We start from the raw sequence: 18,223 nt of genomic DNA, 5'->3' as shown, positions 1-18,223 counted from the left end.
TGGTTTCTTTTTTCAGTGTTGCTTTTCCAAGCTTTTAGTTGCACCTTCCTTCAGTTGTTTCATTTCCCTCGGATGAAGTCCTTTGATGAGCTGACTGTGTTTTGGATAATTGTCTTGCTACGTGACAGCTTTGATGTGTTTCTCTGTGTATTTGCAGACAAAATGTGTCTGTATCACGCCTTTTGAATTTCTCTGCACCTCTCTATCCAATTCCATCCTGGCGTTCTGATTCTTGCTGTCATAAGGGGTTTTACGCTTGTGATACCTTCCTGCAGGGTGTGGGTGATGTATCGCACTGTTGTTTTAGGTTTTTCTGCACATCTATCACAACGTTTCTGTCATCATTCTGTTGTTGTTTCTTTCCTGACCTGTTCTGTGGATGTTGCTCAGTACACCAGTAGTTTCCTTCTTCCTGTTTGTGTAATGCCTTTGTCTCTTTTCTCAGATTCAAAAGCTTTTTATATGTGCTGATGTTGTCTGTTGTCAACTATATACTAGGTGTAAATACCAAGAAAATGGAAGTTAAATTCTGAACATTTGATACTAACCCCAAATGTTTGAGGGGCCTGTGTACAACATTCTGAACACTGATGCATTCATGTACATGTATTTTTGCCCATTTTACTGTTGCCTTTGAAAGGTGATACCACTGCTTAAAACAAGTGAACAAACCGCATAGTTACTTAAACACTATAGTTCCAATTAGCAGTGTGACTTGTAATACATCCTAAAATATTCAGTGATTTTCAAACTAGTAACCGTATATGAATATGTAATGAGGCTTTAATGCTTTACAGTAGTCCATCCTCCTAGAAATAAAGGAATAGTGTATCGCTATTTTTTGAGTATTTCTCCTTAAAAAAGCTGTTGAAGACCTCGGAATTTAAAGTCTGAATGTCACAGCTGACCTACATGAATTTTCATTATCCCTCTTTCCTGCTTGAAACTCCTCTGCATAGCTTTAATTTGCTCCGAGTTGCCCCGGCCCTGCTCCGCTAGGCAGACACATAAGACCATACAAGTTTGCAGCTAAACCTTAACAGAAGGCGTAGTAATTAATGCACATTAGAGGACCCAATAATCTCTCCTGTAATTCCTTAGCCAAACACCCAATCAGCCAGACGGTCCGTTACCCACCAGCCTAGTGTGCAGTGCCTTAATTGTGTTAACTGAGATTACACAATAGACAGAGTTGTGGAGTTTCTGCTCCCCAGCCAACCAGTTACAGGGGGAGTATTATCCCAGCAGAGCTAAGCTTCTACTGAGCTGAGGATTGTACTACTGAGTCAGGGAGTTGCTGTTGTTTCTCTCACCTTCTGCCGACAGCAAACCAGCATGGCTGACTGACTGACTTCCTACCAGGTGTAGCCGCTCAGAGCTGAGGTGAAATGGCCCTCCGCAGATCTCCTTCCTCAACCTGTGCAGGTGAGTGCCAATAGAAAGCTGTAGGAAACCCTCTACTCTCTCCCTTTGTGTGGCCTGTCCTGCCTGTCCCTCCTGTATCGTCACCCCACAAAAAGCATGGACAGGACCACCATAGAGTAACCTACAGTCTATTGCCTTCAGATGTTTGTGTGGGTGTCAGCAGGCCTTGTGGGGCCACCATTAACAAGAAGATCTTTGCGACAGGGCGCGGTGTACAGTTGCATGCGAGGCCGTTGTAGTTCAATTTGATCACACGTTGTGACCTCTCTGTGCTAATGTAGATCTTCGTGTACTCGGTTCGTCTCCTGCAAGGAACTAGTTTGCCGCACTTCAACAGAACGAATGTCTTTTTTTAAAAGTTGACTTGATCTCAGACACGTGCTCCTGCGCACTAAGCCTCGGGCAGAGGAGTAATCCAGGTTTCCTGACATGGCTGCTGCTTCCGTGCTGTACTGTACGTGAGATAAGCAAAGGCGTTAAGGCTAAATTTAAATCTTTGGGTTGTGCTTACCATACTAATAAACCATGAAAGACACACGCTGAAAAGGGATCATCTCCTGCTGTGTGGAAACATGTACTACAGCGTGCAGGGACATTTCATTGGGCTGCGACAAGGGAAACATTGGACTGATGCAGGCAGGCGATATTGACAGCAGCAGGGGAACGATTGGACAATTCTGGGACATCAGAATTTACTATCGAGCCTCCAGGAGGTTTTATTTTCCAAAGTAATTAAATCACAGAATCCTTGATGAGCAGAAATGGCCAATTGATAACCAATAATGATGTTCCAGCTGTTGCATGTTCCACTTTTCCTTGACATCAAAGTCAGTCTTCTGTGTAGCTTGTCCGCCCAAAATAGCACATGTGGAAAGTTCCATCAGTGCTGTCGTGTTGGAAATTAAAGACCTGCACATACATATGACATATTCTCAGAATAACAATTTGTGTCTACGTCTTTCAAAAAAAAAAAAAAAAGAAAGAAAAACGGTAACTGACCTTGTCACCTACTCCTGCTTATTCTGCATCTACGTGAATCACAGTGAAACTCAAATATTCAAGAAAGGTAACAACAAGCAAATACTAAATAATATTTATTGCTTGTAAAAACAGATACTGCCGATCTCGTGCATCACTTGAAACTGCTGAAAACCTTTAAAGCTGTAATACATTAGTATTTTTTGTCTAATCAACATGAACCAAATAATACAGGGTTTGAAATGTATTCAGCTGCATCCTGGCAGAGGCTTCTATACAATCAGTGAGCCAGAGCTGAGACAACGTGTGATAAAAGCATCAGCGTTTTGTCTCCGTGCTGGGTTGCTGCCCATTAACTCTCCCCTGTAAGATGCCCTTTAGTCTCTACCAGTAGAAATTAGCGTGAAACTAGGGTGTTGATCTTACACAATCACTCTGAGGAACTGTAGCTGCCTGAAATTCCAATAGGCTTTAATATGAAGTAAAGTCTCGAGGAAACTGGAGATGCTTCATCTGACAAACTGCAACCTCAATATAGGCACATTTTCTAACAAAGTTGCCAAATTCAACATGTCAGACACGTCAGACTATAGAGAAAGGAAGCTATGGCCTGTTTATCTAACACTCTGTTGGACCCCTAAACCCAATTTAGAGACCAATCCTCAACCCTTTTACTATAGACGGTGTGAATTCATGCTTTCATTTTAAATGTAAAGACATTCCACATAACCACACTTCACTTCTCTGTGATGCCCTGCTTTATATTGAAGAGGAATTTTCTCATTCATTTCCCCTCCTACCACATTCTGGCGACCTTCCAGCTACGGGCCTGCCTCTGTAACCTCCAGGCGACCTTGCGTCTGTCAAGGGATGTGTGCTACACAGAAACACAACTGTTGCTAAAAAAATGCAGTTCAGTGCTGTTATACTTGTAGATGCTTGAATCGAGGCAGTAACACCGCACACACACACACACACACACACACACACACACACACACACACACACACACACACACACCACACCCCCCGGAAGTACTGTATGTTTCAATGTCATAAAACTGTGTTGATGAGAGAGAGAGAGAGAATGAAATAGAGTGTGAGCTGTCCGTGGTACTGAAATGAGAGCACAGCACATGGTCTGGTGCGTTACTATGGCCACAGCTGTCTCTATCCCTAAAATAACCACACACACACACACAAAAAAAGTAACCTTATTACAGAAAAACAATCTGTTGCAGCTCCTGAAAACACAGATGTGTGGTAAAATTAACCAGTAATCTGCTGCTGGTGTTTTTGGTTTTTTGCACCATATAAAAAAAAAAATGGACTTTTACACCATTAACAACATTTGTATCCCTTTGTGTTATATTGGGTTCTTTGTGTTTGGAGGCTGACTGCAGAGAAAGCAAGTTTTACGTAGGCTTGTCTTTTATAAAGTGACTGACGCGCACATCAATTTGCACAGTTTGAGACAAAGCTCCAGTAGAGGCCACTTTGCATATTTGTAGCTCCAATTTGTGAGAATGCACCGTAATCTATTAAAGCTTAGATTTTTTGTTTAGAAGGGGGGCTTGTGATTGATAGTAGGTCACGTCAAATGTACAGCCTAACTTGGAAAATATACAGCATGTAGGGAAAAGTGGATGCATGACGCTCGCCACTCTTTCATCTGGGCAAGACTCATAACCTCCGAATACTACACTTCCGCAGTTTAGCATAAAAATACAAGACTGTGTTTATCCTGAGCTGCTTATACAGTGAGTGCTAATATATGGAAAGCAAAGCTAGGAGCTGTGAAAATGTAAAAACTGCAAAAAAATGATGATGCATAACAGGATAAGTACAAGAAGTGAAGCTTATCTGCCTCTGCACTAGAAAGGATTACGCAGTACACTGTACCCACCAGTACAAAGCACTTCATACTATACTATATTTATAATATATATATCCAATGCTTTAACCTCTGACGACCTTATCTCGGTTAAGATTCGTAAGCAACAGCAGCAAAACCTTTCAGGCAACAACTACTGTGAAAATGACATTTACATTCATGTGCTTCTGTCAATCTTTTAGAACATTTTTAGAACATTGTGTTCATATGTTGCAGAGCAAGCTCGTGAGAAGCGAGCAGAGCTGGACGACTTTAGTCGGGGGAAAAACCATGCAGTTCCAAAGTTTAAGGGGAGGCATGGAAGGGAAATACCCAAGCAAAACACCTTGTATTTGGGCCTAGTCGACAGCACATTGCACAACTGTCTGATTTTTCCTGGATAAACAAAAGAAAGCTGCACAAGGCAAGATGTCAAAATACACCTAAGTCGATACAACTGATTCATCCAAGAAGCTCCAGATTCTCCCTGTTTCAGTTTTCTGTTTGGTCCCTGCTGGGCAATATTTTCACAGAATAAAATGGAATCACTGCCTGCAGTCGTTCCTCTTCCCCACCTCCAACTCTCACAAGAGTTTTACTGACTGTCGATGAATTTCATTTGTGGAAAAAAAAAACAATTCCTGAAAATGAATTGTTCCGTGATCGATATCAACCCTGAATCTTTTGTATAAAGTTTAATTCACCCAACAAATGTCTTTCAGAGTCATGGAACAACGGCGTGGGCTTTAGGCGCGTGGCCACAGCACTCAGCGAGTCCTCTTCCATCCAAAGCGATGCCCTGTACCACCTGACCAGGGACATGTCCGGAATGGGGCTGGACCCCTTGTCCTACAGCAGTCTGGAACCCGAACCTTATAAATACGAAACGTGGACTGAAGAATCACAGAGTCTACTACAGGTGAATTAAAGACAGAAAAGTCAGTGTCAGTTAGGGGAGTCAGTACTTCGGTGACCATGGTCACTGACACCGGCCATTTACGCCAAAATCATTTCAAAGACAACAACTGCAGCCACTTCCACAAGTGTTGTCAAAGCCTCAATGTCTGAGGAGGCAGCGAACTCAATACTAACCTTTATTATGGTCCATATTATTATTATCATTAGGAAGGAAAAAAAATTACAGCACACACACACACAATAATCATATCATGCTTAAAAGTAATGTTTTACAAAAAAGAACAGTCACTGAAAGATTTGCAACATCTACTGTAGCTCGGAAAGTACAGTGTATTTGTTATTGTGATCAAAAAGCATTAATTGCTTTCAGACAATTACTGCATGTGCATGTGTGTGTGTGTGTGTGTGCGTGTGCTGACTACACCTTAGCTGGGCGGAGTTATGCTGGTAAATACAAGAAGTCATCAAACCCTATAGCTCTGACATCACTCCTTGTGTTACTCATTAACTATTAACCCACAATTATTTACGGTATAGTGATGATTGAATTTCATACTGACAAGTTCAACATTGAAGTTTTCTCCAGGTAGAGACGGTTTAACACAGCCTGCTTGTTGAAAAGTGATAATGTTGGTATAGTCGCTCCAACAACAGCTGCCAGTTGTTAATCGTGTACTGAATTTGTGTAAAGTGTAAACACCTGTCACTGGGGACTGGGTGTGTATGTGTATTACACTTTTTTTTTTTTTTTGTCTTCCTAAATCAACATAACTCGGAATCCTGCTACTGTGGTATCAACATCACATGGACTGACTCTATCCAAAAAGTAGCATGATCTATTATTTTCTTGTATTATGTGTTTTGTTTTTTTTTTGTATATCAAGTCAGAAATAAGTTGGTGAACTTGAGGTAGATGAAAGCAGAGTTTAGCAAAAAATAGGAAAAATAAAACACTCAGGCCAAATTATGACAATGGGTTTTAGTTGTGTAGCTTAAAAACTAGAAAATACAGATTGTGGTACTACAAAACCAAATGGCTTTTTCATATTTTCTAATCTTCTCATTGACTTTCACCTCTTCATCCTCATTCAAATGAGTCATTTTAACATGTGACGAGCCAATAGTTGTTTCATTTGAAAGGGTGTCGAGCCAACAAAGGTTAGGAATCACTGGTGTAGAGCAGAGAATTATAACTGAGGGACAAAAGCAATACTGCAAATACATCATCACCATGTACTGTACACTGGGAGAACACAGGTCTCTCTCCAAGTTGCATCTAAGCAACCAAGGCTGCTCCCTCTCTCCACACTGCAAAAAACAACCATCCATTTAAAATTTTCTGCTGAGTCTGACAACAAAAACACATAAAGGAAATAACTTGGAGGTTGGAATATTCCAGTGGCGAAGTAGTCATTTGATATCACATCATATTTCTATATCAGAAAAAAAAAAACAAAACAAAACACACACACACACACACACACACTTACTTTTGGACTTGGGCTCACTGATATGCAACAAATGTGCTGATTCCCCTCTGTTGAAAGCTACAGGTTGAGACGCAGCATCGGACATTTTTTACAGTGTGGCGCGCGCGGTGCCAAAAGCGCCGGCGGTGCGCAGGCAGCCTCCAGATCACACAGTTGCATAGATGGGTTTCACCAGAGTGTAATCAGGCTGCTGCCACTGAACGAGCAGCCCCTTACACCGGATAGACCCATCTTCAACAGAGCAATGAGACCAGATGACACATCGCCCCTTTTGGATTGTAGAATAACGCGAGTGACCGCACGTGTGATTTGGGGATGACGGGGATGGAGATGGTGATGGTGAACACGGCTGTTTGGTTCTGCGAAAACCGCCAACTTTCACTCCTGCTCTTCTTTTGCTTCTCTGTGTGTCTCTGAAGCGCCACGGAATGCAGGTCTCCCCGAGTGAAGACAAGGTCCCGGTGAGTCCCAGAGCAGCGCTTTGCGCGTCTTTGCCTCGAGTTGAGTCAAACAAACCTGCGATCAGTTTGTGTTTCGACCCTCTGTCACACTTCTCATTTTACACTGGGCGACATTGCTCAGGAAGCGCATGACGATTCAACACAGTCTCGTTATGGATATTTGTAACAAAACCGCATTTATTGGCAGTTGTAAAACTTTATTAACAGCAAAAAAAGCGACGTTTTGTTAAGGGTCGACACCCTCCAGGAAACGTCCCCCCCCCGGGGAGCTTTTGGGAAGCTTCTTGGAACATGCGATGCTAAACCCGATGGGAATCTTCCGAGAAGGTTCCTCCTAATGAAGCGGTGTCAGCAAACACAAACCCCCTGGGGAAAGTTCCGGGAGTTTGGTGGTAGCTTAGCAGCTGTTGTGTGTCCCATGCAATACAGTATATGTAGGCCTACGCCTAGCTGTGGAGTTTAGGACCCCCCCCCCCCGCTTTTCTTGCTATTAGGCTACTGTGTGTTTTAAGTACTGTGACATACTGTACATCTAAGTATATGAAGTGACAATGATTTTGAAATTGTAATGTCATTAAGAATGGACATCACTGAATATGGCCGCAACTTTACAATGGTCACGTCCTTCTCATCTAATGTGTAGTTTAGTGTTTCAAGCACACACACACACACACACACACACACACACACACACACAGAGGGTGTGTGATAATTACACCTTCGCTGGGTGGAGCTATGCTGCTAATTACACGCGGTCAAGTCTGTAGCACAGACTGACATCGCTCCTTTTGAAACTCATTAACTATCATCCGTAGTAATTCTATTATTAGTTCCGTAGTAATTATCAAATTTCAAAATGAAAAGCTTGATATTTGCATAAATTGACAAAAAAGCTAGAAAGGTGGACGGACCGTGGATGGGAGCAACACGTGCTGCGGTGGCTAACGTAACCCCGCTGACTGAGGGCCAGGAGAGAAAGTGAGTGAAAAATGCTCGATTTTTCCGGTATTGCTGACACGTATTTCAAGTCTTTAGAGACAAATAAGACGGTGACCTTGGAACCTAAAATGTAACTTTGCCTAAAAACAGCACTACTGTTGGCTAATTTAATGCTAGCTGTGTCATTTAACCTAGCTTACAAAAGTAACATGCAAGTGTAAGGTTAATATTTCGCTAAATGCCGGAGCATTTAGAGAGAGATTATTTTTTTAAAGCTTTTTTTATTACTTTTTTCCAAGTCAGAAGTTTACATACACTAATATCATTATGTTTAAACAATTTGGAAAAGCCCAGATGATGATGTCATTGGTTAATAGACCACAGTTGAGTTAATTGGATTTAGGGCACAGCTCAAGCACACTGCCTCCTTTTGTGACTTCATGGGAAAATTAAAAAGAAATCACTCCAGATATCAGGAAGACAACTGTTGACCTCCACCAGTCTGGTTCAACCTTGGGTACAATTTCCAGATGCCTGAAGGTGCCACGTTCATCTGTTCAAAACTATTATATGCAAGTATAGACACCATGGGAATGTGCAGCTGTCATAACGCCCAGGAAGGAGATGGGTTCTGTGTCCCAGAGATGAACGTGCTTCGGTGCGAAATGTGCACATAAACCCCAGAACAAGAGCAACTGTGAACTATTAAGTATGGGGATGGTAGCATCATGCTGTGGAGGAGGGACTGGTGGACTTTAACAAAAATAGATGGCACAATGAGGAAAGAACATTTTGTAGAAATATTCAAGCAACATCTCAAGACATCAGCCAGGAAGTGAAGGCTTGGCCACAGTTGGGTCTTCCAAAACTAAAATTAGTTGGCTTAAGGACAACATAGTTAAAGTTTTGGAGTGGTTATCACAAAACCCTGATCCTAATCCTATAGAAAATTTGTGGGCAGAGCTGAAAAGACGTGTGGGAGCGAAGTGGTCTACAGACCTGACTCAGTTACACCTGTTCCGTAAAGAGCAATAGGCAAAAAGTTCAGCTTGTGTAAGAATAACCAAAACATTTGACCCAAGTCATGCAGTTCAAAGGCAACGCTAATACTAAGGAAGTGTGTGTGTAAACTTCTGACACCGAAGAAAGTAATGTAAATTTCTCTAAAACATGATCTCTCTTGTTATTGTGGCAAAATTCTAACTAACCTAAAAGAGGAAAAGTTTAGTCTGAGTGAGGGAAAAAAAAGGTAATATGTCTTTTTAAACAGTGTATGTGAACATCTGGTTTATATATCTTAAACTTTTTAATAAATGTAGATTTTTTTTAATTCGATAAAAAAGCATTCAGAAGTGTAGATCATTTAGCATTAGTTAGCATTAGCTTCTGCTTCAGCTCGACAAACCTACCTAGCCTTTTAGCTAAACCCAAGATTTTATGCAGCTAGTTTGATTGTTCGCTTATTTTGCTGATTAAACTTTTAATGATTAGTCCAGCCACAAGGGAAAAAAACAACAAAAAATAAATACATTTTTTTCATAAATCAGTTTTGGGTTCATTTGGATACAATCGCATCATACACACAGAGCCTTTCCTTACTTGTGATCTCCATTTTTAGTGTACCTCTCTGCTTTTTCTTTGTCTAAAAAAAGAATAAAACCACCAAAGGTGAGTTGACTGCCCACTCGGCTGCTGGAGCTTCGCGCTTCAATGTTTTAGAGAACCTGCCAAACGCCACTTCTGTTTGTGTGTGTGCTCACAGTGCAGTAGATCTGTAAGTTCATTCAAACAATCTCCATTCTCTACATGCATCAGGTAAATTAGGTCCAGTGCCTCGTTGTGTTGTTGGTCTCACTGCAGTAGAGCTGGCTACTACTGTGCAACTGTTATTGTGACTTACTGAGCTTTTACATTCTCTTTGATTTCTCTTGGTTTGTTACAGGTTGTGGGTTCACCGTCAAACTCTCAGGGCTATGGTGAAGGCCTTTACTTTTCTGATGGCCGGCGGAAAGTTGACTATGTTCTGGTCTTCCATCAGCGGCGACACAGCTCATTACGATCTCCTGCCAGTGCCTCGATTTCACAAGACCGGCTATCCGTTGTATCCAATGGCAACTTCCCCCCTTCGGTGGGCTCGGACGTGGCCGCCGGACGAGGAGGGGGAATGCCGGGAAGGGAGTCGGCGTGTGTTGGCGAGGTTTTCATGGAGCTTGGATTTGCTGGAGGGAATGAGTCACTGGAGCCCGCTGACCATGAGATGCGGCTGATCAGGCAGGAGTTTGAGGCCAGCCTGCAGGAGGCTGGCCTGGAGATAGAGAGAGACAGAGAGGTGAGTGTGTGTGTCCCTACTAAAGTCCGTCTTCTCCCCTTTATCTTGTCCGCAAGGCACAGTACTGACACTTAAAAGGGCTGAATATCTTTTTGTGATAACGTTGAATTGTTATGTGATGCATGTAAGATTTTTGTAAAATATTTGGTGGCGTAGTATAAAATGTTGAAATTGGACTTCTATTGGAATATCACACCTAAATTGACTTAATGTACATTGCAGTTAGATATTAAGTATCTCTTGACCAAGCACTCGCTCTCAGTAGCATTAGAAAATACCAATACTGAAGGTGCCCCAGTGTACACAGGGTACTGTTCCTTTTAACGACATTCATTTATGAAACTTTACATGCTTTTATCACACAAACATGATCCATTATATAAGCCCTTAGCTGATAAATACAACATGATAAGAAGTAATTAAAGGGCAACTTCACTAATTTTCAACTTGCTCTCTATGGCTTTAGTTTAGGGTGTAAATGTGCATTAATGCTTTTAAACTTCCCTCTGACTACCCTATAATACAATATTTCTCTGCTTCTAGCTGAAAAACTCCTCCAGATGACATCACCCGGAGGAGTTTTTCATCATTAGGAGTTCACATGATGTCATCTGGGGGAGCTCTGGAAAAGCTGGTTGACCATGATTACAAACGCCATAGTGCAGTATGAGCCACACGATGACATAATCTGACCTGAAGGTTCCTCCAAGTGATGTTCTCTGGAGGCATTTTCCAACAGATATTTTAATATAGGGAAGTTTAATAGAAATAAATAAAGTGAAGTATTTTAATCAACCTCCTTTTAGCTCTAAAGAAACCAAGTGAGCCAAAACTGTAAAGTTCTGCGCTGTACAACTAAAATAAGTTGAAAGATGTTTAAGTTCACTTTAGAGTGGAGAGGAATTAGAGTCAGGTGGTAATTCTCTGTGGGGTTCCCCCCACCGGGAGACAATTTTCACTTTGCACATACTGCAGTAGTTTTTTCCAGTGTTTGTTAAAATTGTTGATTACAGCAATACTAATTAATTATTATAAGTGTATAAAAACACATTTTAGCATGTCCATTGCTGCTCAGATTGCTGCTGGATGTTAGGATTTAGTAAATACATTTTCCTACTTTCCTACTTTACAACTATGGATCATCACAATCATAACTTCAGACATCCATTAATATTTCGACTGACTTCACAGGATTGTTTTTTTCACTTAAACCTTGACACAGGATCTCACGTAACTGTAAGGGAAGAGGTGTGCGAGACTCATTGTGTTGTTAAGAATATCAGGTGTCTGTTAAACCAACAAGAGTCTAGGGTCATTAGGAGGTTTCCATTAAACTTTGAAATGTGGCTTTTCTTTCCTGTTCCGTTTGATGTTGCCTGCTGCTGTTGTACGTGTAACAGAAACACTACATGAAAAAGAGAGTAAGCAAGTGTTTTAATATAACTGATCAGTACGTGTCAACTTGAAAGCAAAAAAAAAATATTGAGCTTATTTAGAGAGTGGATCTTCATTCTCATTTTCATAGAATTAACTTTGTTTTCTAGGGGGATATTTATATGGGTTCGGGTTTTGGTAGGATTAACTGTGAATAGCATGTTAAGGAAATGATGAATGTGTAAAACTTGCATCAACAGAGATAAATGCTGGGAAGACAAGAATGAAACAAGTTAATAAATATCAGGTCTTCCTCAAAAGTGACTTCAGATTAATTAAACCAAAAACCTTAATAGAAAAAGTCTTCTCTTAGAGATATTTAAAGAGTTCTTTGTCAGAAGCAGCTTGTATCCAAGGGCAACACACAACGAATGCATAACCTGGTGCAAGCTGCAGCAAACCTGCAAACCTGAGAAATGGAAAAAAAAAAAATCTAGTCTGATGAGTCATTCAGCCTTGTTCCTTCAACCAGAAACACAAAGGAACCCTTCTAAAAAAACAATGTTTATTTCCAGTGTGCATGGATCTGTCAGCCATCAGTATAACATGTTAGACCAGTACTAGTAGCACTGGTCTAAGTAGTACTACTAGTCAGTGTGCAACTTTCAGGACCATGATGAGCTCCTTCGTCAACATTCATGTTACAAATTTAAATTGTTTTTTTCTTTCTTTATTAAAATAATCCAGATTATCCACCACCCCTGTAGTCATCACTCTTTCTGAAAGTATACACTGATCCCCTTTTTTGTACTTATATTAACCATGCGGCAATCAGGCTTAGCTAACCAGCTGACTGCTAGTTTCAAAAGTGAAAAACTTCATTTACTATTTTTTCTTTTTGCTTTTAGTTTTTTAATTTCTCCTCAGCCATTCTTGCCATCGGTCCTGGTTGCATTATTCATTGGCATATTCCTATTCATCACGGTGCTGTTCAACTTACTGTCAATCTTAAGTGCTGTGACAGTCTCGATTGTGTTTCTTACGTGCATGTTTGTTCACTACAGGACACAATCGCTCAGCTATGTGTTCCAAAGCACACAGCTGAGCAAATATGTGTATATAGTTTTTTTCTTGAAAAGTTTTTTATGTATCCTGCTAAACCCACACATTTTTAATTCATCTTTATATAGCAGTTTATTGCCTTGGAAATAGTATTTAGTATTGACACATGACCATTATTACTCGACGATACAGGACATTTAACATTTTGGACAGTGGAAATGTTCCTATGAAACAGATCAGGGATATTATCATCCATCGTAAACACACCAGTAGCCAACCTAAGGCTGTCATGTGTCTCTTTTCAAGACTCATTATTCTTAGTTTATGAAACTTTTTCCTCTTTGTTACTCGGCTTCTCAATTTACAATAGGCGTGAAATCATCCTTTCTTCCAGTTATATTTGCAAACTGTACAACAAACAAAACTGGGAGAAAAGATGACCTAAAGCCTATTGAAGCATCATCAAACATACTGTAATGCATTTCAGCTAAATGTCAGCCCACAGTACTATTATGACATTCTTCACTTTTTAATTGGTATATCGTTTTCCATCACAGACAAAAATGCTCAGCTCCTGTGCTCTATGCACACAGCCGAACAAATTTACAGTAAGTGGTTTCATGAAAAGCAGGATTACCTGTACTACAAGCATCATTGTCTTTCATTGAAGTGCTGTGGGGCTAAGAGCATTTGAATTTAACTCACAAAAACATTACAGTTTATATTCTTACACGACATGATTGAATCCATTCACTTCCATTCCACTTTTTGAAAAGCTTTGTTTATGTTGCTTTAATAAGTCAGTGACAGTGTAACAAACATGGTTGACCTTAGTTATTGACTTCATGATTTAATAAGCATGATTTAGTTTAGCAACCTTTAGCTTTCAAATTTTTATTGAAACTCATTTTCCATGTATTGTATCTATTATTTTTTTCTGTTATTTCTACTACCTACACACAGAGGCTTAATAAGGTATTGAGTCTGTTAGAGAGACAATTGGATACTTGGCCACCTCCCTGACAAAGGCCCTTTTAACTCATCTTAATACTTTTGTAGATGAAACATTTCAGTTTTTTGCTTTTAATGTTTGTTTTTTTTTGAAAGAACATATTTTTATTTTGTCATTAAGCTTTGTTTTAGTTTAGAATGATGACAAATTTTAGTGCTATCCACTTGTAATTTCTAATTAAATATGCAACACAGTGTGGGGGTAGTCTAAATCCTTTTTAAAGTCAGTTTCACTGGGATTTTGTTTATTCTGTCAGAATCTAGGCAAAACCTGATACTTTCATCTGCGCTGGCAGCCTGTTACTGTAGTGAGCTGACATGGCTGCCGACCTATTGATTTGCAGATTTAGCCTCAAACGGGTAATTTGGTTGTACAAATCGCTTTCACTGTGATTGTATGTTACATAGCAACCAGCACTTGCGTGAGAGTGTGTAGTAGCAGTCTTGTTTTTTTTTTGTTTTTTTGTGTGTGTTTGTCTATTTGTTTGTGTGTTGGTCAAGTAGGCGCTTGGCGAAACACACAGCGTCTGTGTTCTGCAGGCTCACTGCCACAGATTTTTAGAAATGTAGTTATTGTTAAAGTTTCCAAATGAGCTACAGTTGCACTTTGATGCCAAAAACAAGTGTAATAATTTGGTTAATTTAAGTGTTGATCACATCAGCTGTTTCATAAAACTTCTTCTGAATTGTTACATCCCTGATACAAGATATTCGAGACAGGAACCGGAAGTGTGAGGTCTGTAGGTAAGCAGGACTGTACTGTTGTAGCGGTGGCTCTGGATTTTGGATTGGCATATGGGCATGCGTATGTGTATATTTTGCTAAATATGTGGAATTGTTTTTGCATCTGTGTGTGTGTGTGTGTGTTGGCTGCCAGCCAGTTGGCAGTGTGTGTGGCCAGTAGTATAGTATTAATCAGATTGTTGACAGTGTGGAGCCTAAGCCAAAATGAGATTAGCTGACTGACTGATAGCTCCTTATCTCCTCTTCCTGGATTGAGGGGACGATAACATTTTAAAAAAGAAGCCAGTAAAAAAGAGGGACACTTGCATTTCAACACCTCACATTTGAATATAGTGAAGGCTGCTCTTACAAAATGACTGACAAACATAATTACACTCTGTCTATCAGCGTGTAACTAGATGTGGTTGTAGGAGGTACTGGCAAACAGAAGGAACGTTGTCTGATAATAACACTGGGTTTGCTGACCACTTTCTCACTCAGGAAAGAAAAAACATGTCATCAATTGTTTTAGTTCACTCTGTATGGATGAAAAAATATGTTTGATATTATTTATAATACACGATGTCCATGCAATATTAACATTAAATGTCTGAGATGTGTAGGATGTTATGGATCATCCTACACATATTACTCTCATCTTCTGATTTCAAATAAAAAAACTTGCATCACACAAATTACATTTGCACCAGACAGAGCAACTTTTGGCATGTTCTCTTATACGAGAGTTAAATGTGCGCCAAAAGATTACGTTTAATTTAATATGAGGAACATTTACTTCAAATTTTACCATTGAAAAAAATATTGTCATTGAAAAAAGTCTCAGCTGGAAAAAGACATACAGCTAACATTAACATTAGCACTTGCTCCAGCTGATCTATCAAAAGCAGAAAAAGTTAGTTGAATTTAAAGTTTAGCTAACCCTGCTCAGTTCTGTGAATAACAACACCATAAGAGAGAAACAGTCTGCAGCACCAGAGATCTCCAGGTGATGTAAGGAAACCTCTCAGCCTGTCCCCTGAATCCCCTCCCCTCTAACCCAGTCAGAAGAAAATTTTTAAAAAAGCAACATCACTAAAAAACAGACATAGAGAAAAAAATTAAGACGGTCTTTAAAGAACAGAATAAAGAAACAAATAAAGAGACAAAGACACTAATACTTCATCTATTTGCCAATAATCGTTCACTTCTGTTTTCATTTTCATTTCAGGCTTTGTTTCAAATGCCCGTAGCTCATTTCCAATGCCAAGTCAGCGTTTTGGCCTCATAGTTATTTCTGTATTAAATGCTTCAACTTCACATGTCACTTAATTCTATTAGCATTTAAAATACTGGGCACAATTCAAGAACTGTTGATGTTTTACATAAAAGTTGAAAATATGAATCAAGAATTCATTAATCACTTAATAAACTGTTGTTATCGTAAGTATTTTCTCTATTACCGGTATTTACCAAAACTGCACCGATGGAGTATAAACTGTCAAACTGTTAATTAACAACATTGCTACATACAGGTTACATTCACTGTGTTAACTTTACTTCAAGAAAATAATCGAAGATCCTCCACTTTGAAACAATGGCATGAAGATGAACACATTTCTTTTTCATGAATGTGTATATTGCAGTGAACTACATTTTCCTGCTGCTCTGTCCAACCTGTTTGACTTCAGTTTAATTATGCTTAAAGAAATAGTGTGACTCAAAGGTTCAACTTGTTGACTGTTCCTGAGGATTATAGAGGTGACCGTTGATCTCTTAGGGACATCCTCTGATAAAACACTTTTAATTAAAATCCGAACAAGATATGAATTCATGCTGTGGAACTGGGAAACAGAATGGGGAGGATTAAGTGTTTATTAGATTAAGAGGTGGGAAATAATTTTTCTCCCCACAGATACCTTCACAGGCAATGAGGCAGATGGCTCCTTTTTATTATACCTGGTTGCTTGAGCCCTGCTGCACCAAGCATTTATAAAGAAATCTCAATAATAACAAAAATATTTAAACCACACTACTACTGCTTACTAAATGAAGAGAAAGAGAAATCCTTAGTGTTACCGAGGCAAGCGCAAGTAGTTATTAGGGGTGAGCTTAAGAAAGAAAAGAAATCTTGTGATATTCTCTGATATTTTCTTATATTTTAGTAGACAGTGCTTCAGCAGTTCCCTTATACGTCTTTGATGAGATGAAGTACTTGATTAAATTTGTCAGGCTTGGTGAGGCAATTCTAAATATCCTCGTAAAGGTGGAGTAAATTTTCCTCTAACACTATATCGTGTCTGTTAATCAAGTATCCGAACGTAACCCCGTAAATAGAACCAAGAACGGGGCCCAGAATCGACCCTAATCGAAATAAAGCCATCAAATTCAACAGAGACGTACAGTACATGTACACATTTAAGGGCAAAGCTGCAAGTCAGTACAATATTGGCTGATACATGCATCTGACCACCTGCATATCTATATTGTAGGAATTTCTTTTGTACCCCCAGAACCTTTATCCCAATTGAATGTTTTCTGTGAATCGCCAATTTTCATGATTTGCTTTTTGTTGTATTGTTTGCCTCTTTTTCTGCCTTGGTCTTAATTTGTGTTTCTCTGCGCCATCCATTTTGTTCCCTCTTCATTTATCACCTCACTCTCTACCCAGCCCATGCATCACCCTACCAATCACTCATATTTAATGCCCCCACCCCCCCGAAGGATGCCCCTGGCTGTGTCCTAGTTACCCCACCCCCCCCACCCCCCCGTAGAGATAAAGAACTAATTGAAAGTCCCTCTACTAATTAACCTTTTCCAGGCAGAAAGGTATTTATATCTTCTACTTTTTGATGGAGCAATAGAAAAGAAGGAAGGAGAGCAGATAATGCTGCAAGATGGGGTACAAGAAACAAAGGGAGGGGGGCATGTTGCGTTACAATAAATTATAGAGGTGGAGAAGGTTGTGTATTTATATATTTTATCAAAATACAGCAGCGAATCCTGTAGATTTTTTTTATATCTCTATATCTATTATATCTATATAGTTAATGAACTCAGCAATGATGTGCTTGTTTAAGCAAACAGTGAACAAAAGTTTTTGGGGACAGCAGATGGTAAAAGAACTCACAAACCAAGTGTCAAAAGACTTGAGGTGTGTAGTTTTCAACATGTTTATGTTCTTCAAGGTGCAGGACAGAATGGGCTCATGGGAAATGCCCTCTTATTTTGATAAACGCACTCTAATAATACTACTGGGGATAGAGCTCAGCTGTTGTATTTACTAGGATTTTATTTGTTGTTACACAATTGCAATTATGTCATGAATGTGTTCTTATTATTAAATGAACTAAATCCAAAAAGTGATCCATAAGTGGCCCTAATAATAATAGTAGTAGTAGTAGTAGTAGTAGTAGTAGTAGTAGTAGTAGTAGTAGTTTGGACATAAACTAAAAGTGTAGATGATAATTGGAACTACTTACAGTTGATTTTGTAAGTAGTTCCAATGAGTGCAGATAGGAATTAATGCAACCTAAAGGCCAAGTATGTTTTATTAAAAGACTGGTAAAGTTCTGTTGATTGAATGGTCCATGTGTCCCTGGGCAGGACAAAGGAGTGTGACAGTTATTGAGTCAGCCAGTCAG

At 39.7% G+C, this 18,223-nt stretch overlaps 1 protein-coding gene across 6 annotated transcripts in view; it reads left to right on the top strand.

Annotated features, from left to right (window-relative positions):
* Positions 1-490: 490 nt before the first annotated feature.
* ano2b (anoctamin 2b) overlaps positions 491-18,223 on the top strand; it is a 58,658-nt gene continuing 40,925 nt past the window's right edge. For 2 of the 6 annotated variants that reach the window (XM_067490157.1, XM_067490156.1), the window contains exons 1-2: positions 6,800-7,144; positions 10,026-10,412. In XM_067490157.1, the coding sequence (XP_067346258.1) occupies positions 7,112-7,144; positions 10,026-10,412 (420 nt within the window). In that variant the 5' untranslated portion in view covers positions 6,800-7,111. Of the gene's footprint in view, positions 1,426-4,997; positions 5,195-6,799; positions 7,145-10,025; positions 10,413-18,223 lie in introns of those variants that run through there. The other 4 variants (XM_067490152.1, XM_067490154.1, XM_067490153.1 and 1 more) reach the window with 4 other exon arrangements.

The sequence above is a fragment of the Channa argus genome, chromosome 21 (assembly GCF_033026475.1).
Source record: "Channa argus isolate prfri chromosome 21, Channa argus male v1.0, whole genome shotgun sequence".
NCBI classification, from domain to species: Eukaryota; Metazoa; Chordata; class Actinopteri; order Anabantiformes; family Channidae; genus Channa; species Channa argus.
Note: the sequence above shows the minus strand (reverse complement) of the source record. Positions and strands in the feature narration are given on the sequence as shown.